The sequence below is a fragment of the Sorex araneus genome, chromosome 6 (genome assembly GCF_027595985.1).
Source record: "Sorex araneus isolate mSorAra2 chromosome 6, mSorAra2.pri, whole genome shotgun sequence".
NCBI classification, from domain to species: domain Eukaryota; kingdom Metazoa; phylum Chordata; class Mammalia; order Eulipotyphla; family Soricidae; genus Sorex; species Sorex araneus.
In genome coordinates, this window is record NC_073307.1 from 163,740,475 (window position 1) to 163,761,083 (window position 20,609).

Consider the following 20,609-nt stretch of genomic DNA (forward strand, 5'->3'; position numbering starts at 1 on the left):
CCCGGAAGTGCCCTCTCCCCGAGCGTGTCGCAGCCATGGCGGCGGCGGCCGCTGCGCCCGGGCCGGGCTCGGGCCTCGACGACTCGTCTGAGGTGCCCGAGGCGGAGGCTCCCGAGCCGCGGCGGAAAGCGCACGGGATGCTGAAGCTTTACTACGGCCTGTCGGAAGGGGACACGGCGGGGCGCCCCTCGGGGCCCGACCCCCTGGACCCCACCGATCTCAACGGGGCGCACTTCGACCCGGAAGTTTATCTGGACAAGGTCGGTGTCGGCGGGGGCGGGGACCCGGCCGGCGGGGCGGCCCCGCACTCCTTGATGTCTCCTCCGACTTGGTTGCGGGGCTGGGAGAGGGAAGCCGGGGGGGCTCCCAGGGGGATGGCAGCGCTCGGCCGCGACCACCTTGGCCAGGGGAGGGGCGCAGGGGCGAGTCCCGGGGCGCCTGGCGCAGACGGACTGTCCGGCATGCGGGGGGGGCGTGGCCCGGCGCTGATCCCACCGGCCCTAGCAGGTGGACCCGGGGGGGACGCCCGCAGGGTTTTAACGGCACCCAAAGCCTCCGAGGGGTTCCCCAGACCCCTGCACTAACCACGCCATCCCCCCCAGCTGCGCAGAGAGTGCCCCCTGGCCCAGCTGATGGACAGTGAGACGGACATGGTGCGACAGATCCGGGCGCTAGACAGCGACATGCAGACCCTGGTCTATGAGAACTATAACAAGTTCATCTCGGCCACAGGTGATTCCCGCGTGGGCGGGGGCCGCTGGCAGGGACCCCTCACACTCGAGGTTAGGGAGGCTGGAGGAATCAGCCCCGAGGATTGGCTGCGCTGGCATTTTATATTTTGGAGGCCACACCCCTTGGTGCTCACGGCTCTCGCTGGCTCAGTGCTCCAAGGTCATTGTTTGGCTGTACTAGGGTGCATACCGGGCCCCCTGTGTGCAAAGCATGTGCTCGGCCGTTGAAGGAACGCTCTGGCTCAGATTGGTTTTGATTTGTTTGTTTTTGGGGTCACACCCGGTGATGCACAGGGGTTACTCCCGGCTCTGCACTCAGGAATCACTCCTGACAGTGCTCAGGGGACCATATGGGATGCTGGGGATCTCTCGTATGCAAGGCAGACACCCTCCCCCCTGTACTATGTCACTCAGGCCCCTCCTCAGGATTGTTCTGAGCACCACCAAAGGGGGGAAGGAACAAAATGGCATTTCATTCCTTATTTGGGTTCCATTTGGCAGTGCTCAGGGGTTGTTCCCAGCTCAGTGCTCTGGGGTCACTCCTGGCAGTGCTCAGGAGACTCTGTGGTACTAGGGATCAGACTTAGGCCTTTGCAGCTGAAGCCTGACCTCCACTTTGCTGAGTGCTGTCTAGAGCCTGAAGATACTAAGATACTGTTTCTTTGCTTGTTGTTTTTATTTGTATTTTTGTTTGTGAGCGACACCCAGGAGTGCCCAGGGCTTACTCCTGGCTCACTGCTCAGGAGCCGCACCTTGTGCATGGGGGACCGTATGTGGTGCTGGGGGTTGAATGCAAGTCAGTGATCAAGGCAAGTGCCCTATCCGCTGTCTCGTCGCTCCAGCCCTGGCCCTCAAGCTTTTAAATGAAAATGATCTCAGCACTTAACGACTCTCCCATGCCAAGAAAGCCGAGTAAGAGTCGTGCGTCTCGCTTGTGGTGACTGTCTTTTCTGGTCCAGCTGTTCACAGAGGATGAACTTGCAGACCCTCTCTCCCGCCCTGCATCCTTCCCTCCCTTGACGGGCTTTTAATTTTGGGGGGGTGGTCCCTGAACCTCAGAGCCTTGTGCAAGAGACACACTTTACCACTGAGCCTCTCTCCAGTCTCAGTACATTCACTTTTTTTTTCCTTTTTGGGTCACACCGGCGATGCACAGGGGTTACCCCTGGCTCTGCACTCAGGAATTACCCCTGGCGGTGCTCAGGGGACCATATGGGATGCTGGGAATCGAACCCGGGCCGGCTGCATGCAAGGCAAACGCCCTACCCTCTGTGCTATTGCTCCAGCCCCCATATTCACTTTCATCTGGGGGAGAAGGGACCTCCCATAGTGTTCAGGGAGTGCAGGGGATACTCCCTGAGATACTCGGAGCTTCTCAGGCCCTGCACCATAGGGGGCCCATGGGAACACCCTATTGTGGGGGGTATGCAAGCCAGAAATTGAACCTTGGGCCTCCACATGCCACTTAGGAGTTCCAGTCCTTGAGCAATCTCCCCATCACCCTTCCTTCAGTTAAGCAAAGAGACCCCCCCCCCAAAAAAAAATCACGGGACCTGAGTAGTATTCAGTGGATAGGGCGCTTGCTTAGCACACACCAACCTGGGTTCGATCCCCAGCTCTGCATATGGTCCCCCAAGCACCACCAGGAGTGATCCCTGAGCACAGAGCCTGGCGGAAGCCCCGAGCACAGTCAGGCATGTGGACGATTATGACAGGGGATACAAAGGTCTCATCCATAACTTTTTTTCTTAGGGTCCCTTTATTTTCCAGTCAAGACAGCTGTAGAAAAATGTCCGTCATGGAGCTGGAGCGATAGCACAGTGGGGAGGGCGTTTGCCTTGCACGCAGCCAACCCTGGTTCAATTCCCAGCACCCCATATGGCCCCCTGAGCACCGCCAGGAGTAATTCATGAGCACGGAGCCAGGAGTAACCCCTGTGCATCGCCAGGTGTGACCCAAAAAGCAAAAAAAAAAAAAAAAAAAAAGTCCGTCAGCCCGAGAGCTTCTGTCTTGCATTGGCTTCATCTTGTTGTTGATTGGTTTTAATTGGTTTGGGGCCATACCTGGCAGTGCTCACGGCTTACTCCCGGCTCTGTGCTCCAGGATCACTCCTGGCGGACTTGCGGGGTCATATGTGGTGCGGGCGACGGAGCCTGGGTGAGTGACAGGCCAGTGCCCTCCCTGCTGAACTATTGCTGGCTGACGCTGTGAAGTTGACTTCGAAAATGGCTAAACTGGACGCAGAACTGCAGACTGCAGACTCCAAAGACGGTGGAGTCACATACCGTCTTTGCTCCTTTACCTGATCTAAAACAGGTTCCTGTCACTAGGTTCCTCGCTGCGTGCTAATGTCACCATCAAAATAAGCAAGAAAACACGACTTTGGTGCTGAGACATTTCTCACAGGGATATTCCAAAATATCCTATTTTCTTAGAATATACCTGATGTCTCTTTTTTTTTTTTTTTTTTTTTGCTTATTGGGTCACATCCAGCAATGCTCAGGGGTCACTCCTGGCTCTGCACTCAGGAATTGCCCCTGGCCATGCTCAGAGGACCATTTGGGATGCTGGGAATCGAACCCGGGTCGGCCGCATGCAAGGCAAACGCCCTGCCCGCTGTGCTATCACTCCAGCCCCTTTTTAAAAAATTTTTATTGAATCACCTGATGTCTCTTTTTGAGCCACACCCGGCAGGGTTCAGGGCTTACTCCTGGTTCTGCACTCAGGAATTACTCCTGGCAATACTCAGGGGACCCTGTGGGATGCCAGGGATCGAACCCGGGTTGGCCTTGTGCAAGGCAAATGTGCTCCCCACTGTACTGTCGCTTTGACCCCCGAGTATATATGCTGTCTTTTTTTTTTTTTTCCTTTTGGGTCACATCTGGCAGTGCTCAGTGGTCACTCCTGGCGGTGCTCGCAGAGCGTACAGGATGATGCCATGACACAGAGCTCTCCCTGCCGGGGCGGTTTGCTGTCTGCCCTTAGGGCGAGAGCGTTGGCGAGAGGCTGTGGCGCTCTGCCTGGCTCTGAGGCGCTTCCTCTCACCCCCGAATCCTCAGCACCAGCAAAGAACGTTGGGGCACGTCAGGGCTTCCGAACCTCTAGACTGGAAAGGCTTTTATTTGTTCAAGAAATACTCCCTGGACCTTATTTATTTATTATTTTTATTTATTTTATTTTTTTGCCAAGGGCTGTTCTGGGAATTACACCACAGGCTCCCCGAGCATGCGGGAGGCCCGGGTGTGGTTCCCTGCACAAACAGAAGAACATTGTGTGAGATGACTGGGTCGAGGGGGAGAACATGCAGCAGGAATTGACAACTAGAACGGATCATGGCTTCGTCTCATTTTAGATGGTCATCGCGGTGAAAATATTCCCCGACAGGGTAGACCCAGGGCCCGGCGAGCACTGCTGGGAGAGGCGGCTAAGACCTCAGCTGCCCAGAGTCGATCCCAGAGCAGGTGTATCCAGAGGCTTCTGCTGTGAGTGGCACCTAGAAGTGCCTTCCCTGCTGCAGAATCCACAGCAGATCTCGGGAACATTCTGTTTTGGTGTCTGGGCAGCTAATAATCGGGCTCCCTCCCCTCGATACCAAAAAAAAAAAGGGAGAGAAAAACTGGGGCTGGAGAGATAGCACAGTGGAGAAGGTGCCTACCTCATGTGCGACTGACCTAGGTTTTGTCCCCTAGGGTTTACTAGAGTGTGTCTGAGCACCCCCAGGAGTGATCCCTGAGCACAGCTGGGTGTAGCCCCCCAACAAAACACAAGCAGCTGATTTATCACCAGAAACCATAAGCATTGAAAAGGCAGTGGGTTTCAAAGTGCTGCTAGGAAAAAAATAATCAACCAAGATTTCTATCCCTGGTAAAAACTATCATGAATACTGCAGGGCCTTACCCCGCCCCCCCCCCCCCCCCCAAACAACAACAACAACAAAAAAAAAAAACCAGCCTATCATGATCCAAAAAAGAAAAAAGAAGAGGCTGGAGTGTCCGCCTGCAGAAGCCTGGGGTTTGGTCCCTGACAACCCCAGCTCCCCCAGGCACCACCAGTTATGACCTCAAACGAAAAAGATGTGACTTGTGATAATAGCAGTAGAAAGGAATGGCAAAATCTATTAAACTTAGTTGGTATTAATCTAAACCAGCTTTTCGGGAACCTTCCCCAGTAATTCTCGTGGGCCCGGGGAACCACTTCTGCACTGCTCGGCCAGGGGAGCTGGGTGGCTCGGGGTCTGGGGCTGGCAGTGTCGGGCTGTCTGGACCCAGAGGTCCTGGTGGCTCTCTGCCCAGAGCCAGCCACTACCAGGACCTGAACTCAGGGCCTTGAACACGCAAGGGCCCCGCCCTTTGAACTATCTCCCTGACCCACGAAGCAGAGTTTTAGAAGTTAAGATTCTATGATAACCCCCAGGGCAAACACTGAGAGATCCCTAAGGGGCCGGAGAGATAGTACGGCACGTGACGGCACGGGACGCACACAGTGGTCAGTCTCTGGCGCTCACCCTGGTCCCCAAGCACTACCAGGAATGAACCCGGAGTCCGAGTCAGGAGTCAGCCCTGAGCACGCCGGGTACAGACCAAGCAACAGCTGCTCCCCAAAACTCACCTAAGAATATATATAAAAATCAACAAGGCTTATTGTCAGAGCAGTAGCAGGGACATGGAAACACGGACTAGCAGACGGCACGTGGCCTGTCGGAGCACGGTTCAACCCCTGCTGACTTAGCTGTTGTCCGTCAGAGACATATTTGTATTCGGGCTACACAGAACTTGAAAACGAAGTCACGCCAGAGAGCTCAGGACCGAACAGCTGCAGATTCAGCCCTGGTCACCCGAGCACTGCTCGGAGTCACCGCACACCCCAGCACTGCTTGGTCTCACCACAAAAGACTAAGTATTCTACGCAAAGAGTAACCAAGTTACCGTAGCTATTCCAACATCAGTGTAGAACTGAAGGGGCCGATAGTACAGCGGGGAGGGCTTTTGCCTTGCAGGCGACCGACCCGGGCTCAATCCCCAGTGCCCCACATGGTCCCCTGAGCTCACTAGGAGTGATCCCTGAGTGCAGAGCCAGGATCCCAGAGCACAGCATGCCCCCCCTCACCGTGCTTCCCGCTCAGAGTAGTAGAACTTAGGAGCTGGAGAGAGAGTATAAGGGTTGGGTGAGTACAACAGACCCCAGTTAAATTCTCAGCACTAGGGGCTGAAGATAGCACAGCAGGGAGAGAGCTTGACTTTTTTTTTTTTTTTTCTTTTTGGGTCACACCTGGCGATGCACAGGAATTACTCCTGGCTCTGCACTCAGGAATTACCCCTGGCGGTACTCAGGGGACCATATGGGATGCTGGGAATTGAACCCAGGTCAGCCACATGTAAGGCAAATGCCCTACCCGTAGTGCTACCACTCCAGCCCCAAAAGTACACTTTACAATGATAGAAGAGATAGTGCCGGGGTAAGACACTTGCGTGAACCCCGCAGAGACCACAGCCCGGCTTGTCCCTGGCACCATGGGGCACCTGAGCGTGGAGCTGCCAGTCGCCACGGAGCATTGGTGGGTATAGCCCAGGACGCCCAAAAAAGGGAAAAAGAGGGTCAAGATCATGGTTCAGGGGCTGGGGCGATGTAACAGTGGGGCATTTGCCTTGCACGTGGCTGACCTGGGTTCGATCCCTGGCACCCTATAGGGTCCCCTGAGCACCGCCAGGAGTAATTCTTGAGTGCAGAACCAGGAGTAAGCCCTGAGCATCGCCGGGTGTGACCCAAAAAGAGAAAAAGATTATGGCTAATGATTAGAATGAAGGAGACCTGGGTTCGGTCTGCCACACTGCATGGTCCCCTAAGATCAGAGCCAGGAGGCGCCTCTGAGCCCCAGCTGTGGCCCAGCCCCTCCCCCCCACATTCAGTCCATCAAAAAGATGCCAAAAGTCATGACCTTATAAGCACCTAATGACTGAGCCCCAAAATTCATGCAACAAAAACGGACAAAATTGAGGGAAGAACTAGAAATCCAGCAGGAATAGTTAAAAACATCAAAATCTCACTGCCATAGGGGCTGGAGCAACAGCACAGCGGGTAGGGCTTTGCCTTGCACGCGGCTGACCCAGGTTCGATTCCCAGCATCCCATATGGTCCCCTGAGCACCGCCAGGAGTAATTCCTGAGTGCATGAACCAGGAGTAACCCCTGTGCATCGCCGGTGTGACCCAAAAAGCCAAAAAAAAAAAAATCTCACTGCCATAAAAGGAAAGAACTCGAAAGAAAAACATCCAGAAAAGGAAGATTCACCACAGACAGAGGCTAACGGGGCTCGCAGAGGCTTCAGACCCTGCGTCCAAGGGAGCACAGGCCACGTGCTTCAGCTACACATGGAACATTCTCCAGGCCCCCACTTCGGCTCATCACCCAATTCCTAGTGCACTTAAAACGAATTTAAATAACATCGAGTATGTTATTTGACCCCAGTGAAATTACAGACCACAAAGAAATTCGAGAAGTTCACAGACCTCAGACTAAGCCTGTTTCTAAATACACCAACGCGCCAATGCGCACAGCGGTTTAGCAGTGGACAGTGCCTCGCGCCTCGGGCCCGACGCTCCGTCCCCCGCATCGGGCAGCCAGACGGTCTTAGCTCCACGGGCCGTCACAGGGAACACAAGCTCAGCGATGGTTCAGGCTCAGGAGATTAATTCAGGCACAAGACAAAAGCCAGTGGCCTCCGCCATGTGTGACATCAAATCAAAGCATAGGAACAGAATTGATTGAGGACAGACTTGGACCACAGAACTGGTTGCCAAAAGATGTTTGGGCGGGGGGGGGGGGGTTCTGGAAGGGTTGAGGGGAGGGCAGTCAGCGGACTATGGTAGAGGGATGTTGACACCAGACATCGTGTGGTAACATTGTACCCCTGAAACATCAGCACTTACAGTCTTACACACCCGCATTCCCTTCATAAAATAAACTAACAATGTGCTAAGTGAAAAGAGCCCAAGATGCATGTATTAAAGCACTGTTTTTTTTCCCCCTCTTCGGGTGACACCCAGCGATGCTCAGGGGTTACTCCTGACTCTGCACTCAGGAATCACTCCTGGCAGTTCTTGGGAGACCATATGGGATGCTGGGGATCGAAGCTGGGCCAGCCATGTGCAAGGCAAACGCCCTCCCCGCTGTGCTGTCACTCTGGCCCTGAAGCGCTGCTTCTGTGTTCAGTGTACAGGACCATTTAGTGCACAGGGACAGGAAGTGGAAGGGGGTTCACTGGTCTGGAATGCAGCCAACTGGTTTGACCCCCAGCTCTGCACATGGTCCCCAGAACATCACCAGGAGTGAGCCCTGAGCATAGGCAGGTGTGGATTGGTTTATTTCTAAATAAAATTATAAATTTTACATATAAAAATATATAACAGCTGAGCAGTGCCCAGGACTGAGGCAGGGCCAGAGGGAATGTCTGCCGTGATTCACAGGGGTTCTTTGTTCTGCAGTTCAGTGGCAATGTTCGGTGCCAGCCTGTGTATCCGTTACTAAGTAGAGTAAGAACCACTGAATTTTATATTTCAGTTAACAAGCCAAACATTTGGCTCAGGAAGACAGTACCAGGATCAGGCCCTAGATGTGCCTCAACCATGATTCGAACCCTGGCACTGCAGGGGCCAGCGTGATAGTACAATGGGTAAGGTGCTTGCCTTGCACGCAGCCGACCCAGGTTCAACCCCCAGCATCCCCTGTGTTCCCCTGAGCACTGTCAAGAGTAATTCCTGAGGGGCTGGAGAGATAGCACAGGGGGTAGGCATTTGCGTTGCACACGGCCGACCTGGGTTCGATTCCCAGCATCCCACACGGTCCCCCGAGCACCTCCAGGGGTGATTCCTGAGTGCATGAGCCAGGAGTAACCCCTGAGCATCGCTGGGTGTGACCCAAAAAGCAAAAAAAAAAAAGTAATTCCTGAGTGCCGAGCCAGGAGTAAGCCCTGGCGGGGGAGAAGTGCCCCCAAACAAACCAAATAATAATAATAAAAAAATGCCAGACTCGGCTCCTAGGCCCAAGATTGCTAACCCCTGGCCTAGACGCCGAGATTGATTTTGAAATTTCTGTGGGTTGAACTGGAGAAGGGGCTACAGTAAGAGCCTCTCCCTGCCTGCCCCCGGGCGGGCGAAGAGATCTCTATCTGGTTTCTCTCTGTTTATTTTTGTGTGGGACCAGGGTTGCTGGCTGTCACGCCTGCACTTCACTATTGAGCCACACCCCAGTCCAGTGAAGCCCTCTGCCCGAGCCGTGTGGGGGGGATGGCAGACACGAGGGGGCACGGGGCAGCAGGTGCCCCTCCGCACTCGCAAGTGGCACAGCTCCCAGGCTCAGCCCCAGTGCCCGGCAGTTGCCACCCAGCCCCTACCCTGGGTGGCCAGCACCCCGGAGGTGGCCGTCAGATGGCTGCCACTCAGTCCAGTGCTCGGTGCACGTGGGGACCAGCTTTCGCCGGGGCTCTGCACTGCTGTGTCATCTGTGGTGGTGGCGATGGCTTTGCAGCTCGGTTGGCAGTCTCAAGGAGACGAAGACTGGGGATTCTCTTACCCCGCTCAGGGACAACTCTGCCTTGAGTTTCGTCCATTGAAAATCAGGCTCAGGGGCCGGAGCGATAGCACAGCGGGTAGGGCGTTTGCTTTGCACGCGGCCGACCTGGGTTCGATCCCCGGCATCCCATATGGTCCCCCAAGCACTGCCAGGAGTAATTCCTGAGTGCAAAGCCAGGAGTAACCCCTGAGCATCGCTGGGTGTGACCCCCCCCAAAAAAAAAAGCAAAAAAAAAAAAAAAGAAAATCAGGCTCAGAAATTCTGGGGTGGGGGCTGGAGCAGCGGGTAGGGCGTTTGCCTTGCACGCGGCTAACCCGGGTTCAATTCCCAGCATCCCATAGGGTCCCCTGAGCACCGCCACGGGTAATTCCTGAAAGAAACAAAAATTCTGGGGTGGGTGGACACAGCCAGTAGTGCTCGAGGCTTACTCCTGGCAAGGCTCAGGGTTGCCTAGGTGACGCCAGACTGCGAACTAGGGTAACCGCGCACGCACGTTGCACTATCTCTCTGGCTCCTCAGATGTGTTTTTGGAGGCAAGCACTCAACTGTCATGGGTCCAGATGCCTCTGGATCTGTTCTTGGGGACTCGGGACCGAGGACAGAGGGGAGGGGCACTTGCTTTGCAAGTGGCTGACCCAAATTTGATTCCTGGCCCCCATATGGTTCCCCAGGACTGCCAGGAGTAATTCCTGGGTGCAGTGCCAGGAATAAGCCCTGAGCACCAGGTGTGCCCAGCCCCCCTGCTCCCCCAAATAATCTGTTCTGGTGATAGCGTTTGGCAGAGTGGGATGGAGGTGGTTGGACCGTGGGCCGGGGGGTTTGTAAGTAACGAGATGTGCTGCAGCTGGTGAGATGCCTCCGGGTCATCCACTCAGGGTCCCTCGCAACCTATTTCCAGCTTCTGCTTTCACTCCTTCATTCCTTGTTTGTCTCGGTGGCTTACTGGGCCACAGCCGGCTGTGCTCCGGGATCACTCCTGGGGTGCCGGGGCTCGACTGGGGTCAGTCTCGTGCAAGGCTGTGCTATGTGTCGGGAACCCCGCTTTGTTGTCTCTTTGCCCCCCACAACATGCTGTTAACATAGGCAGAGCTATGTTGGTCAGGGCCGGGCCATCGTGTCCACATCACAGCGGCCTCAGCCCCCTGGATCCTGCCTCAGTAGGCCAGGGGCGGCCATTTGTCCATTCAGCCTGGAGAGCTTTTCCTTTGGGGGGATTTTGGGCCACAAATGGCAGTGCCTGGAGGCTACTCCTGGCTTTGTGCTCAGAGAACCGTTGGTGCCCGGGATCAATCCAGGATCAGCCACTTGCCGAGCAGGCGCCCTAACCACTGGACTATCTGGCCTCAGCCTCTGAATTCGGAGGAAGCTGTTCGCTTGTATTTTCTGTGAAGCCAGGTGGCCAGTGGAGAGGTGGGCCTGGATTGGAGTCGGGGTGGGGGGGGGAGGCTGGGCGGGTGGGTATTCGGGAAGCTGGGAGAAGCGGACCCACCAGAGAGGTGGGAAGGACGAATGGATGGTGGCGCGGCAGATCCATGATTTGAGATCATCGTTTATTTATTGGTTTGGGGCCACACCCAGCGTGCTTGGGAGACCATATGGGTGCCGAAGCTGTACTATCTCCAGCCCCTTGAGATCCTGATTTAAAGGAGGTCCTGTGGTCAGTTTCTGGCTGTCTGAGTGCGTGGGGGTTGCTAGTGAGTGGCAGGGGCAGCGCAGGAAGCTGGTGGGTCACAGACTTGGAGGAACCAGGGAGACGTGGGGCCATGAGGGATGTTCAGAGTGACCAAGGCAGGGCCACAGCGTTCCGAGGGGTGTCAGCGGGAAGAGGGCCTGGCGGGACAGGGGCTGGTGGTTTTCCAGGGGCCGTTCTCCGCGAGGCCCAGGAGGGTGGCAGCGAGGAGGCAGAGGCCGGACGGAGTCAAGATGGGTCTGCGAGGGGCTGGGGTCCGCGGGGAGGTGCTGGCTCGGGAAGGGAGGGGCGCGGCAGAGAATACCGAGAGCCTTGGCGGAGCTGGGTTGTGGAGGGCAGGATCAGGGCGCTGGGAGAGGCTGGGACTGAGGGTAGAGAGGAGAACGGCCCCAAGGGGCGCCCCAGTGCCGGGCTGAGGGGCGATGAGGGTGAGCGGGTGTGGCTTGTGCCCCCTGGAGGTCCAGGCTCTGGGTGGCTGGACTGGGACCCCACAGCCCCCTCAGGCCAGGACCAGCGGTACAACTGGCGCTTGGGCCCCACCCTGCTGGGCCACCGACTGGCCCCGAGGTCACCGCCTCCCCTCCTGTTGCGTCCGTGCCCCCCAGACACCATCCGGAAGATGAAGAACGACTTCCGGAAGATGGAGGACGAGATGGACCGGCTGGCCACCAACATGGCGGTGATCACGGACTTCAGCGCGCGCATCAGCGCCACGCTGCAGGACCGCCACGAGCGCATCACCAAGCTGGCAGGTGGGCACCCCCCCACCCCGCCACCGGCCCCATTCCGTGGGCTCCCCCGCCCCCGCGGGGCTCGGCCACTCACCCCACCCCTACCCCCGGCCCCGCAGGGGTGCACGCGCTCCTGCGGAAGCTGCAGTTCCTCTTCGAGCTGCCCTCGCGCCTCACGAAGTGCGTGGAGCTGGGCGCCTACGGGCAGGCCGTGCGCTACCAGGGCCGCGCGCGCGCCGTGCTGCAGCAGTACCAGCACCTGCCCTCCTTCCGCGCCATCCAGGACGACTGCCAGCTCATCACGGCGCGCCTGGCCCAGCAGCTGCGCCAGCGGTTCAGGTGGGCCCCGGCCCGCCCGCGCGCGCGCCCCCACCGCGCCCCCGCCTCCCCCGGGGGTCCCCCGCATCACCGCCTCCCGCTCCCCGCAGGGAGGGCGGCTCGGGCGCCCCGGAGCAGGCCGAGTGCGTGGAGCTGCTGCTGGCGCTGGGCGAGCCGGCGGCCGAGCTGTGCGAGGAGTTCCTGGCCCACGCGCGCGGGCGGCTGGAGGAGGAGCTGGCCAGCCTGGAGGCCGACCTGGGCCCGTCGCCGCCGGCCCCCGACGTGCTGGAGTTCACGGATCGCGGGGGCAGCGGCTTCGTGGGCGGCCTGTGCCAGGTGGCGGCGGCCTACCAGGAGCTCTTCGCCGCCCAGGGCCCCGCGGGCGCCGAGAAGCTGGCGGCATTCGCCCGCGAGCTGGGCGGCCGCTACTTCGCGCTGGTGGAGCGGCGGCTGGCGCAGGAGCAGGGCGGCGGCGACAACTCGCTGCTGGTGCGCGCGCTCGACCGCTTCCACCGGCGCCTGCGCGCCCCGGGGCCCCTGCTGGCCGCCGCCGGGCTCGCCGAGGCCGCCACGGAGATCGTGGAGCGGGTGGCCCGCGAGCGCCTGGGCCACCACCTGCAGGGCCTGCGGGCCGCCTTCCTGGGCTGCCTGACCGATGTGCGCCAGGCCCTGGCCGCGCCGCGCCTGGTGGGGAAAGAAGGCCCCGGCCTGGCCGAGCTGCTGAGCAACGTGGCCAGCTCCATCCTGAGCCACATCAAGGCGTCGCTGGCCGCCGTGCACCTCTTCACGGCCAAGGAGGTGTCCTTCTCCAACAAGCCCTACTTCAGGGTACGCCCACCCCACGCCCTCTTCTCTTCCCGGTTCTCTCTGCTGGTCCTGAGGCTGGACACAGAGCTGGCCCTAGGCACTCTGTCACTTCGCGATGTCTGGAAGGCTGTCACAGCCCCGGGTGGGGGACGACACTTGGGGTGTCTGTGGCAGGGTACCCAGCGTGGGCTCAGCCCCCCAGACCTCCCTCTCCTGTTGCTGGGATACAGGAATCTCTCTTAGGGAGGGCCGGGGCGTTCAGGGCCCCTCCGCAGGAGGAGGGACCAGCTGGGAACCGGCTCCCGCACCTCACAGGGCGAGTTCTGCAGCCAGGGCGTCCGGGAGGGCCTCATCGTGGGCTTCATCCACTCCATGTGCCAGACGGCCCAGAGCTTCTGTGACAGCCCCGGGGAGAAGGGGGGTGCCACGCCGCCCGCCCTGCTCCTGCTGCTGTCCCGCCTCTGCCTGGACTACGAGACGGCCACCATCTCCTACATCCTCACCCTCACGGACGAGCAGTTCCTCGTGCAGGTGAGCCGCCAGCGCCGAGCAGCGCCCAGGGCGCCGGGCCGGCACCCCAGAGCGCACCTGGCATCCACCACTGCTCGACTCCATGTCCCCGGCCAGGACCCGTCTCCAGTGACGCCCGTGAGCACGCTGTGCGCCGAGGCCAGGGAGACAGCCCGTTGCCTGCTGACACACTACGTGAAGGTGCAGGGCCTGGTCATCTCCCAGATGCTGCGCAAGAGCGTGGAGACGCGGGACTGGCTGAGCACGCTGGAGCCCCGCAACGTGCGGGCCGTCATGAAGCGGGTGGTGGAGGACACTACGGCCATCGATGTGCAGGTCTGCAGCCCCGGGCTCAGGGGCGCCCCCTCCTCGGCCCAGACTATGATGTCAGGGGGTGCCAGGCCAAGGGTGGCTCTGAAGATGGAGGGGTACCAACTTTGGCGGGTGCTCAAGCTAAAGCCCAGGGCCTCGTGTGAAATGTGAACCACACCATCAATCCTTAAGTGCCAACTTTGTTTTTGGGGGCGGGGGGGGGGTTGGCCACATCATACTGTGCGTTGGGCTTACTCCTGGCTCTGCACCTGTGCTCAGGAATCACTCCTGGTGGGATTCAGGAGATCCTGTGAGATACCAGGGATCAAACCTGGCTTGGCTTCGGACACCCTAACAACAAACCCTACTATTCCCCTGGCCCTACGTACTATTCTGTTTCACCTTTGCCCCCTCCACATGGTTCTTATTCGTGGTGATCGAAATGATACCAGGATTGGCCTCTTGAAACAGGTATCCCTTTGGCCCGTGCTCGGCCTCCCTGCAGTACCTCTTCTGACCACTAGGTGGGACTCCTGTACGAAGAGGGAGTGCGCAAGGCCCAGAGCAGCGACTCCAGCAAGCGAACCTTCTCGGTGTACAGCAGCTCTCGGCAACAGGGGCGCTATGCACCCAGCTACACGCCCAGGTCTGCCTTCTGGCTGCCCCTTGGAGCCCCAGGGGCAACGGATAAAAGATGGGGGTGCACGCAGGCTCTGATTGCATTTCTCCCCGCTTTCCAGTGCCCCAATGGACACCAACCTCTTGAGCAACATCCAGAAGCTGTTTTCAGAGCGGATCGATGTGTTCAGCCCTGTGGAATTCAACAAGGTCTGAAGTCCCCATGTCGCTGCCTTCCCGGTCCCTGGGGCGGGGTGGCTGCAGCAGACCTATGGAGCCCTCAGACCGTCCCCTCCACTGTCCCTGGGGGCCATTTCTAAAGTGTGTGTGGTGGTCCAGAGCCCCCACCATCGGCATCATGTGTGGTCCTTGGCCACGCGTGACCTTGCTGAGCTTCCGGCCAGGGTCTCGGTGCCCTGCACACACACCTGTCCTTGGCCCACAGTGCCATGCCCATCCCTTCCTCCTGAGCCCATGTTCTGCCCAGCCCAGGACTTAGTGCCCCCATCTAACCCAGTGAGCCCCTTCGGGTCCGCCTCCGCCCCCGCCATGGTGCTCCCAAAATCTCTCTCAGTTTCCCTCTCCCTCCCATCTGCTGCCCCTCTTAGCCACTGCCTGACTCCCCGACGCCTGTGTCCCTGCCCGCAGGTCTCCGTGCTGACCGGCATCATCAAGATCAGCCTGAAGACGCTGCTGGAGTGCGTGCGGCTGCGCACCTTCGGGCGCTTCGGGCTGCAGCAGGTGCAAGTGGACTGTCACTTCCTGCAGCTCTACCTGTGGCGTTTCGTGGCCGACGAGGAGCTCGTGCACCTACTGCTGGACGAAGTGGTGGCCTCGGCCGCCCTGCGCTGCCCAGACCCCGTGCCTATGGAACCCAGTGTCGTCGAGGTCATCTGCGAGCGCGGCTAGGCCCACCGCGGACCCCCTCCTCTCCCGCCCTCCGATCTCCCAATAAAGCTGTGTTGCCTCCGCCTCGCCTCTCCAAGAGCTGCGGGTCGGGCCGGGGCGGAGCTCTGAGACGCGCGCGGCGGAGGCGGCGGCTGAGCCGTCCGCGCAGGCCCCGCCCCCGGCGCCGATTGGCTGCGCGGCTGGGCCCATGGGCAGGGCCGGGCCGGGCTAAAGACCTCGGACAGCGCCGGCCGCTGTCCAGGGACAGGTGCAGCGCGTCGGGGCCGGATTCTCCGAGTCGCCGAGCCCATCTGGGGATGGGGTGGACTAAACCCTGACCGGCTTTCGGGAGCCCCAGCACCCCCCGCGGATAGAGACCATGGCCCCTCCTCGGGACTCTCAGGCCCCGCTGGAATTCGGGGGACCCCTGGGTAAAGGGGCAGGGTGTCCAGGGCGGGAGTGGGGGCGGGCTGGATCGAGGACGGCAGGCTCGGGACAGCCATCCCAAGAGGGGTTTGGACGGTTGCGGGGATCCGTTAAGAGGGAGCCGAGAAGGGATCCATTCCGGGGATTGCGGAGCGGAGGCTTGGGGCGTGGCCTGGGGGAGCAGGAGGTGGTCTTGGGGATGACAACCGAGATGGGGCCGCGGGAAGGGGCGTGGGGACCAAGAGTGGGATTTGGAAGACGCGATGACAGTCCTTGGAGACGGCGGTGCAGCCTCTCAGACGAGGGCTGGGAGCGGACGCGACGCCCTCGCCCCTTTCTGCAGGCGCCGCGACGCTGCTGCTGCTGCTCCCGGCCACCATGTTCCACCTGCTCCAGGTGGCCGGCTCCAAGTCCGCGCGCGTCCTGGCCCTGCCCACCTCCCTGCCGGAGCTGCAGGCGCTCTGGAGCCCCCGGGCGCTCCTGATGTGCTTCACCTGGCTCTGCCTGCAGGCGGCGCTCTACCTGCTTCCCGCGCGCAAGGTGTGTGGGCTGGAGGGTGGAGGCGAGGGGGACCGGGCAGGCGAGAGGGGAGCCCCACTCAACCCTCATCGAGGCTTTTGTGACTGCAGGTGGCCGAGGGACTGGAACTGAAGGACAAGCGTCATCTCCGTTACCCCATTAACGGTGCCTGGGGCGGGGGGTGGGTTCCTTGAATTAAGAGTTGCAGGGTTGAGGGCATAGCTCCAGGCATGGTGGGGGGCACAAAAACGCAGCCCGGACCGCATTCCACCGCTTTTCCACCTGGGAGGGGCTTGTCCACTCCCTTTGTCTCACCTTCCCGCCCTTCCCCCCTTTCCTGTGACTGCACCCCATCAGCAGTGCCCCTAACCCTCTCATGGCTGGGGTGAGGTCTGTGACATGGAGTCTTGGGCTGGAGGGGTGGGGTGTCAGGGGATGGTCCTGGAACTCACCGTTTTTGGGCTGCTCATCAGGCTTCCAGGCCCTGGTGCTGACGGTCCTGTTGGTGGGTCTGGGGGTGTCGTTGGGGCTGCCGCTGGGAGCACTGGCGGACATGCTCTTCCCCTTGGCGACTGCCGCCACCCTCATCGCCTTCATCTTCAGCCTCCTCCTCTATCTGAAGGCTCTGGCGGCTCCTGCCCAGGACCTGGCACCCGGGGGAAGCTCAGGTGAGAGGGACCCAGTAGGGGTGGGTAGAGAGAGTTGGTGGGGGGCTGGCACCCCTCACCCTCCATTATTCTCCAGGCAATCCCATTTACGACTTTTTCCTGGGACGGGAGCTCAACCCGCGCATCGGTTCCTTTGACTTCAAATATTTCTGTGAGCTGCGGCCTGGCCTCATCGGCTGGGTATGCTGGGCGTGTGTGGCCAAGCAGGCTTCTGGCCAGGAGGTGGGGGATGGTGGAGCACGCAAACGGAGTTTTGGCAGGGCAGGACCAAATCAGGCAGAAGCACATTCCACAGTGTTGGCCGAGTCCTTGTGTCTAGGTACTGGGAGACAAAAAAGCTACAGGAAAGAAAGCAAGACCCGGGGTCTCCATCCCAGCACTGTAGCACTGTCCTCCCATTGTTCATCGATTTGCTTGAGCGGGCATCAGTAACGTCTCCATTGTGAGAGTTGTTGTTACTGTTTTTGGCATACCGGATACGCCACGGGTAGCTTGACAGGCTCTGCCGTGCAGGCAGGATACTCTTGGTAGCTTGCTGGGCTCTCCGAGAGGGATGGAGGAATTGAACCCCGCTCGGCTGCGTGCAAGGCAAATGACCCCCCACTGTGCTCCAGTCTCTCCATCCAAGCACAGCAGAGAAATAGGACGAAAGGGCTGGACAGCAGGCAAGACGCTTTCTCGCATGTGATCAATGCGGGTTCAATTCCCTGCACCCCGTATGTTCCTCTGAGCTCCGCCCAGAGCTGATCCTTGGGAGCCAGAAGTAAGTCCTGAGCACAGCCGGATGTGACCCCCCCAAATGAAAAAAAGCAAAAAAGGATCTTTGGGGGCTGGAGAGATAATGCAGTCTGTAGGGCACTTGCCTTGCATGCTGGCAACCCAGATTTGATCTTTGATCCCTGGTATCCCCTATGTTCCCCTGAGCCCCACCAGGAGTAATTTTTTTTTTCTTTTTGGGTCACACCCTGCAATGCACAGGGGTTACTCCTGGCTCTTCACTCAGGAATCACTCCTGGTGGTGCTCAGGGGACCATATGGGATGCTGGGAATCAAACCCGGGTCGGCTGCGTGCAAGGCAAATGCCCTCCCCGCTGTTATTGCTCCAGCCCCCCAGTAGTAATTCTTGAGTGTAGAGTCAGGAGTAAGCCCTGAGCGTCCCTGGGAGAGGAGAGAGAGAGACAGAGAGAGAGAGACAGAGAGAGAGAGACACACACACACAGAGAGAGAGAGAGGGAGAGAGAGAGAGAGAGAGAGAGAGAAAGAGAGAGAGAGAGAGAGAGAGAGAGAGAGAGAGAGAGAGAGAGAGAGAGAGAGAGAGAGAGAGCTTGACCCAGGTTCAATCCTGGAGCCTTATTTGTCCCCTAAGCATCACCAGGAGTGATCCCTTAGCACACAGAATACTGCTGGGTGTGACCCAAACTCCTCCCCTGTGAAAAGAAATAAAAAGGAGCTAAGGAGCTAAGTGAGAGTGCCAAGGTCTGGAAGGAGAAGCGGGGCTGGCAGGACGGGCCTCAGCAGGTGCAGCTATAAGTAAAGCCGGTCAAGTGCAAAATCTATTTCAGGGTGAGGAGAGGGTTACGGTTGCGCAGGGCCTAGAACCCATGGGCGGGCTTGGCCGCTGGCCAGTCCAGGAGTCCTTGACAACTTTCCAACTGTGCTTCTGATTCCTCACCCCTGCTGGAGTGTGGTCCTGCTCTCCAAAGCAAATCCCAGGCAAGGTCCCTCCTATCACTCTAGAAATCACTTGCTCCTGGGTGTCACCCGCCCTGATCTGGCCTCTTCCAGGGTGATATGGAAGGAGGCTGCTGTGGGCTCATCAAAGGACCCTTGCGTGCCTCAGCCCAGAGCTGCATGCATGGGGGTGTTGCCCTGCCTGAGGGCCCTGCAGTTAGACAGGGAGCCCGCAAACCCCTGGGGGCAGGGCAGGCTCTGGGCAAAGGGCAGCCGCCTGCCCACCTAAGGAAGTTAACTCGATACCAGGTGTAACCCTGGAACCTGGATTTTTCTTTTTTCTTTTTGGGTCACACCCGGCGATGCACAGGGGGTTACTCCTGGCTCTACACTCAGGAATCACCCCTGGCAGTGCTCAGAGGACCATATGGGATGCTGGGAATTGAACCCGGGTCGGCTGTATGCAAGGCAAACGCCCTCCCCGCTGTGCTATTGCTCCAGCCCCTGGAACCTGGATTGTTTGATGACTCCAGGGCTGCCCTGGGAAGGGCACACTAGTGAGAGCATGCGGGGGTGATGCTGGGCTGGCCCCTTCCCACAGGGGACTCCGCTGAGAAGGAAGGGGGGCTTCAGGGGCTGGCTGGGACCGGCATGTGCTCTCTCCCCCCAGGCCCTCATCAACCTGGCCCTGCTGATGCAGGAAGCCAAGCTCCGGGGCAGCCCCTCACTCGCTATGTGCCTGGTCAATGGCTTCCAGCTCCTCTACGTGGGCGACGCCCTCTGGCATGAGGTGAGGCGGGACTGGGCGGGAGACGGCAGCTGAGGAGCCCTCGGGGACTCAGTGGGTACCGGGTGCCGGCCCTGCAGGAGGCGGTCCTCACCACCATGGACATCACCCACGATGGCTTTGGCTTCATGCTGGCATTTGGCGACCTGGCGTGGGTGCCCTTCACCTACAGCCTGCAGGCCCAGTTCCTGCTGCACCACCCCCAGCACCTCGAGCTGCCCCAGGCCTTCGTCATCTGCCTCATCAATGGTCAGTGGGGGCCAGCAGGGCGCCTCCTCCCCACCTTCCGTCCCTCACTGTCCCTCTGGGCCACCAACTGGGATTCAGTTCCTTCTGGAAGTCTTCAACCGGGCCGGGGTGGGGACCTTGGAGCTCTCACCTCAGCCCACACTGACCCCTACTTCCCTGGCCCCCACCCCAGCTGTTGGCTACTACATCTTCCGGGCGGCCAACTCCCAGAAAAACACCTTCCGAAAGAACCCCTCTGACCCCAGTGTGGCAGGTGAGCGGGGGGGCTAGGGGACCAGGAGATGGGGTGGCTGGGGTCTGGGCCCCCCTGGCCACTGCCTGTCTTTCCCCAGACCTGGAGACCATCTCCACCGCCACGGGGCGGCAGCTGCTGGTGTCGGGGTGGTGGGGTACGGTCCGCCACCCCAATTACCTCGGAGACCTCATCATGGCGCTGGCCTGGTCCTTACCCTGCGGTGAGTGGCTGGGGCAGGGGGCCTGTGTGAGAGGCAGGAAGTGATGCCAGTCTAGGTGTGGCATGAGCAGAGGGCGGACCCCTGAGGAGGAAGTTGTGCGGGAGGCAGGGACCTACTGACTGGCACTGCCAGCACCTTGCTGTTGTCCTGGGCTACCCCTTATTAAGCCTGGGCGCTTCGGACACGGGGCAACTGACTGTGGGGTGCGGTGCCCCTCTCCCCTCAGGGGTGTCCCACCTGCTACCCTACTTCTACCCCCTCTACTTCACCGCGCTGCTGGTCCACCGGGAGGCCCGGGACGAGCGTCAGTGCCTACAGAAGTACGGCCATGCCTGGCAACAATACTGCCAGCGCGTGCCCTACCGAATCGTGCCCTACATCTACTGAGGCAGCAGCCACATCCAGGACAGCCACCAGTCCGTGCCCAGACCCGGTGCCCCTGAGACTCTGGCGGGGGCCCTGCCCTGAGCCCCCAGAACAGCCTCTGTGAGGGGAGGCATTGGAGGGAAAGAAGCTGGTGCCCGGGGGTGCAGGTTTTGCTTTCTTGTGGATAAACATCTAGAACCTTCTCTCTGGAAGCTTTTTCTCCCTTCCTGGGACTTCATAAACCCTGCAGGAGTGGGGGCCCAGAGAGATAGTTCCGAGGTTAAGGCACGTGCTTT

At 59.5% G+C, this 20,609-nt stretch overlaps 2 protein-coding genes across 2 annotated transcripts; both read left to right on the forward strand.

Annotated features, from left to right (window-relative positions):
- The first annotated feature begins 2 nt into the window (after nt 1-2).
- VPS51 (VPS51 subunit of GARP complex) lies at nt 3-15,256 on the forward strand. Its single transcript, XM_004618406.3, has 10 exons — nt 3-260; nt 603-732; nt 11,594-11,740; nt 11,839-12,058; nt 12,148-12,865; nt 13,160-13,375; nt 13,472-13,690; nt 14,191-14,312; nt 14,407-14,494; nt 14,933-15,256. Exons 1-10 carry the CDS (start codon nt 36-38, stop codon nt 15,191-15,193), a joined length of 2,346 nt encoding a protein of 781 aa, XP_004618463.2. The 5' UTR covers nt 3-35; the 3' UTR covers nt 15,194-15,256.
- A 143-nt stretch (nt 15,257-15,399) lies between these two features.
- On the forward strand, nt 15,400-20,516 carry TM7SF2 (transmembrane 7 superfamily member 2). The gene is made up of 10 exons (XM_004618404.2): nt 15,400-15,603; nt 15,942-16,138; nt 16,228-16,282; nt 16,591-16,785; nt 16,862-16,965; nt 19,127-19,246; nt 19,324-19,492; nt 19,665-19,745; nt 19,825-19,947; nt 20,174-20,516. The coding sequence occupies exons 1-10, from the start codon at nt 15,552-15,554 to the stop codon at nt 20,332-20,334; spliced, it is 1,257 nt and encodes a 418-aa protein (XP_004618461.2). The 5' UTR covers nt 15,400-15,551; the 3' UTR covers nt 20,335-20,516.
- Nucleotides 20,517-20,609: the final 93 nt, after the last annotated feature.

Bases quoted from the DNA above. Each gene is read 5' to 3' on its own strand.
- VPS51 (XM_004618406.3), top strand. From the start codon at position 36: ATGGCGGCGGCGGCCGCTGCGCCCGGGCCGGGCTCGGGCCTCGACGAC. The intron at 261-602 runs GTCGGTGTCGGC...CATCCCCCCCAG, and splicing joins CGGAAGTTTATCTGGACAAG to CTGCGCAGAGAGTGCCCCCT. The intron at 13,691-14,190 runs GTCTGCAGCCCC...TCTGACCACTAG, and splicing joins CTACGGCCATCGATGTGCAG to GTGGGACTCCTGTACGAAGA.
- TM7SF2 (XM_004618404.2), top strand. From the start codon at position 15,552: ATGGCCCCTCCTCGGGACTCTCAGGCCCCGCTGGAATTCGGGGGACCC. The intron at 16,283-16,590 runs GTGCCTGGGGCG...GCTGCTCATCAG, and splicing joins TCTCCGTTACCCCATTAACG to GCTTCCAGGCCCTGGTGCTG. The intron at 16,786-16,861 runs GTGAGAGGGACC...ATTATTCTCCAG, and splicing joins GGCACCCGGGGGAAGCTCAG to GCAATCCCATTTACGACTTT.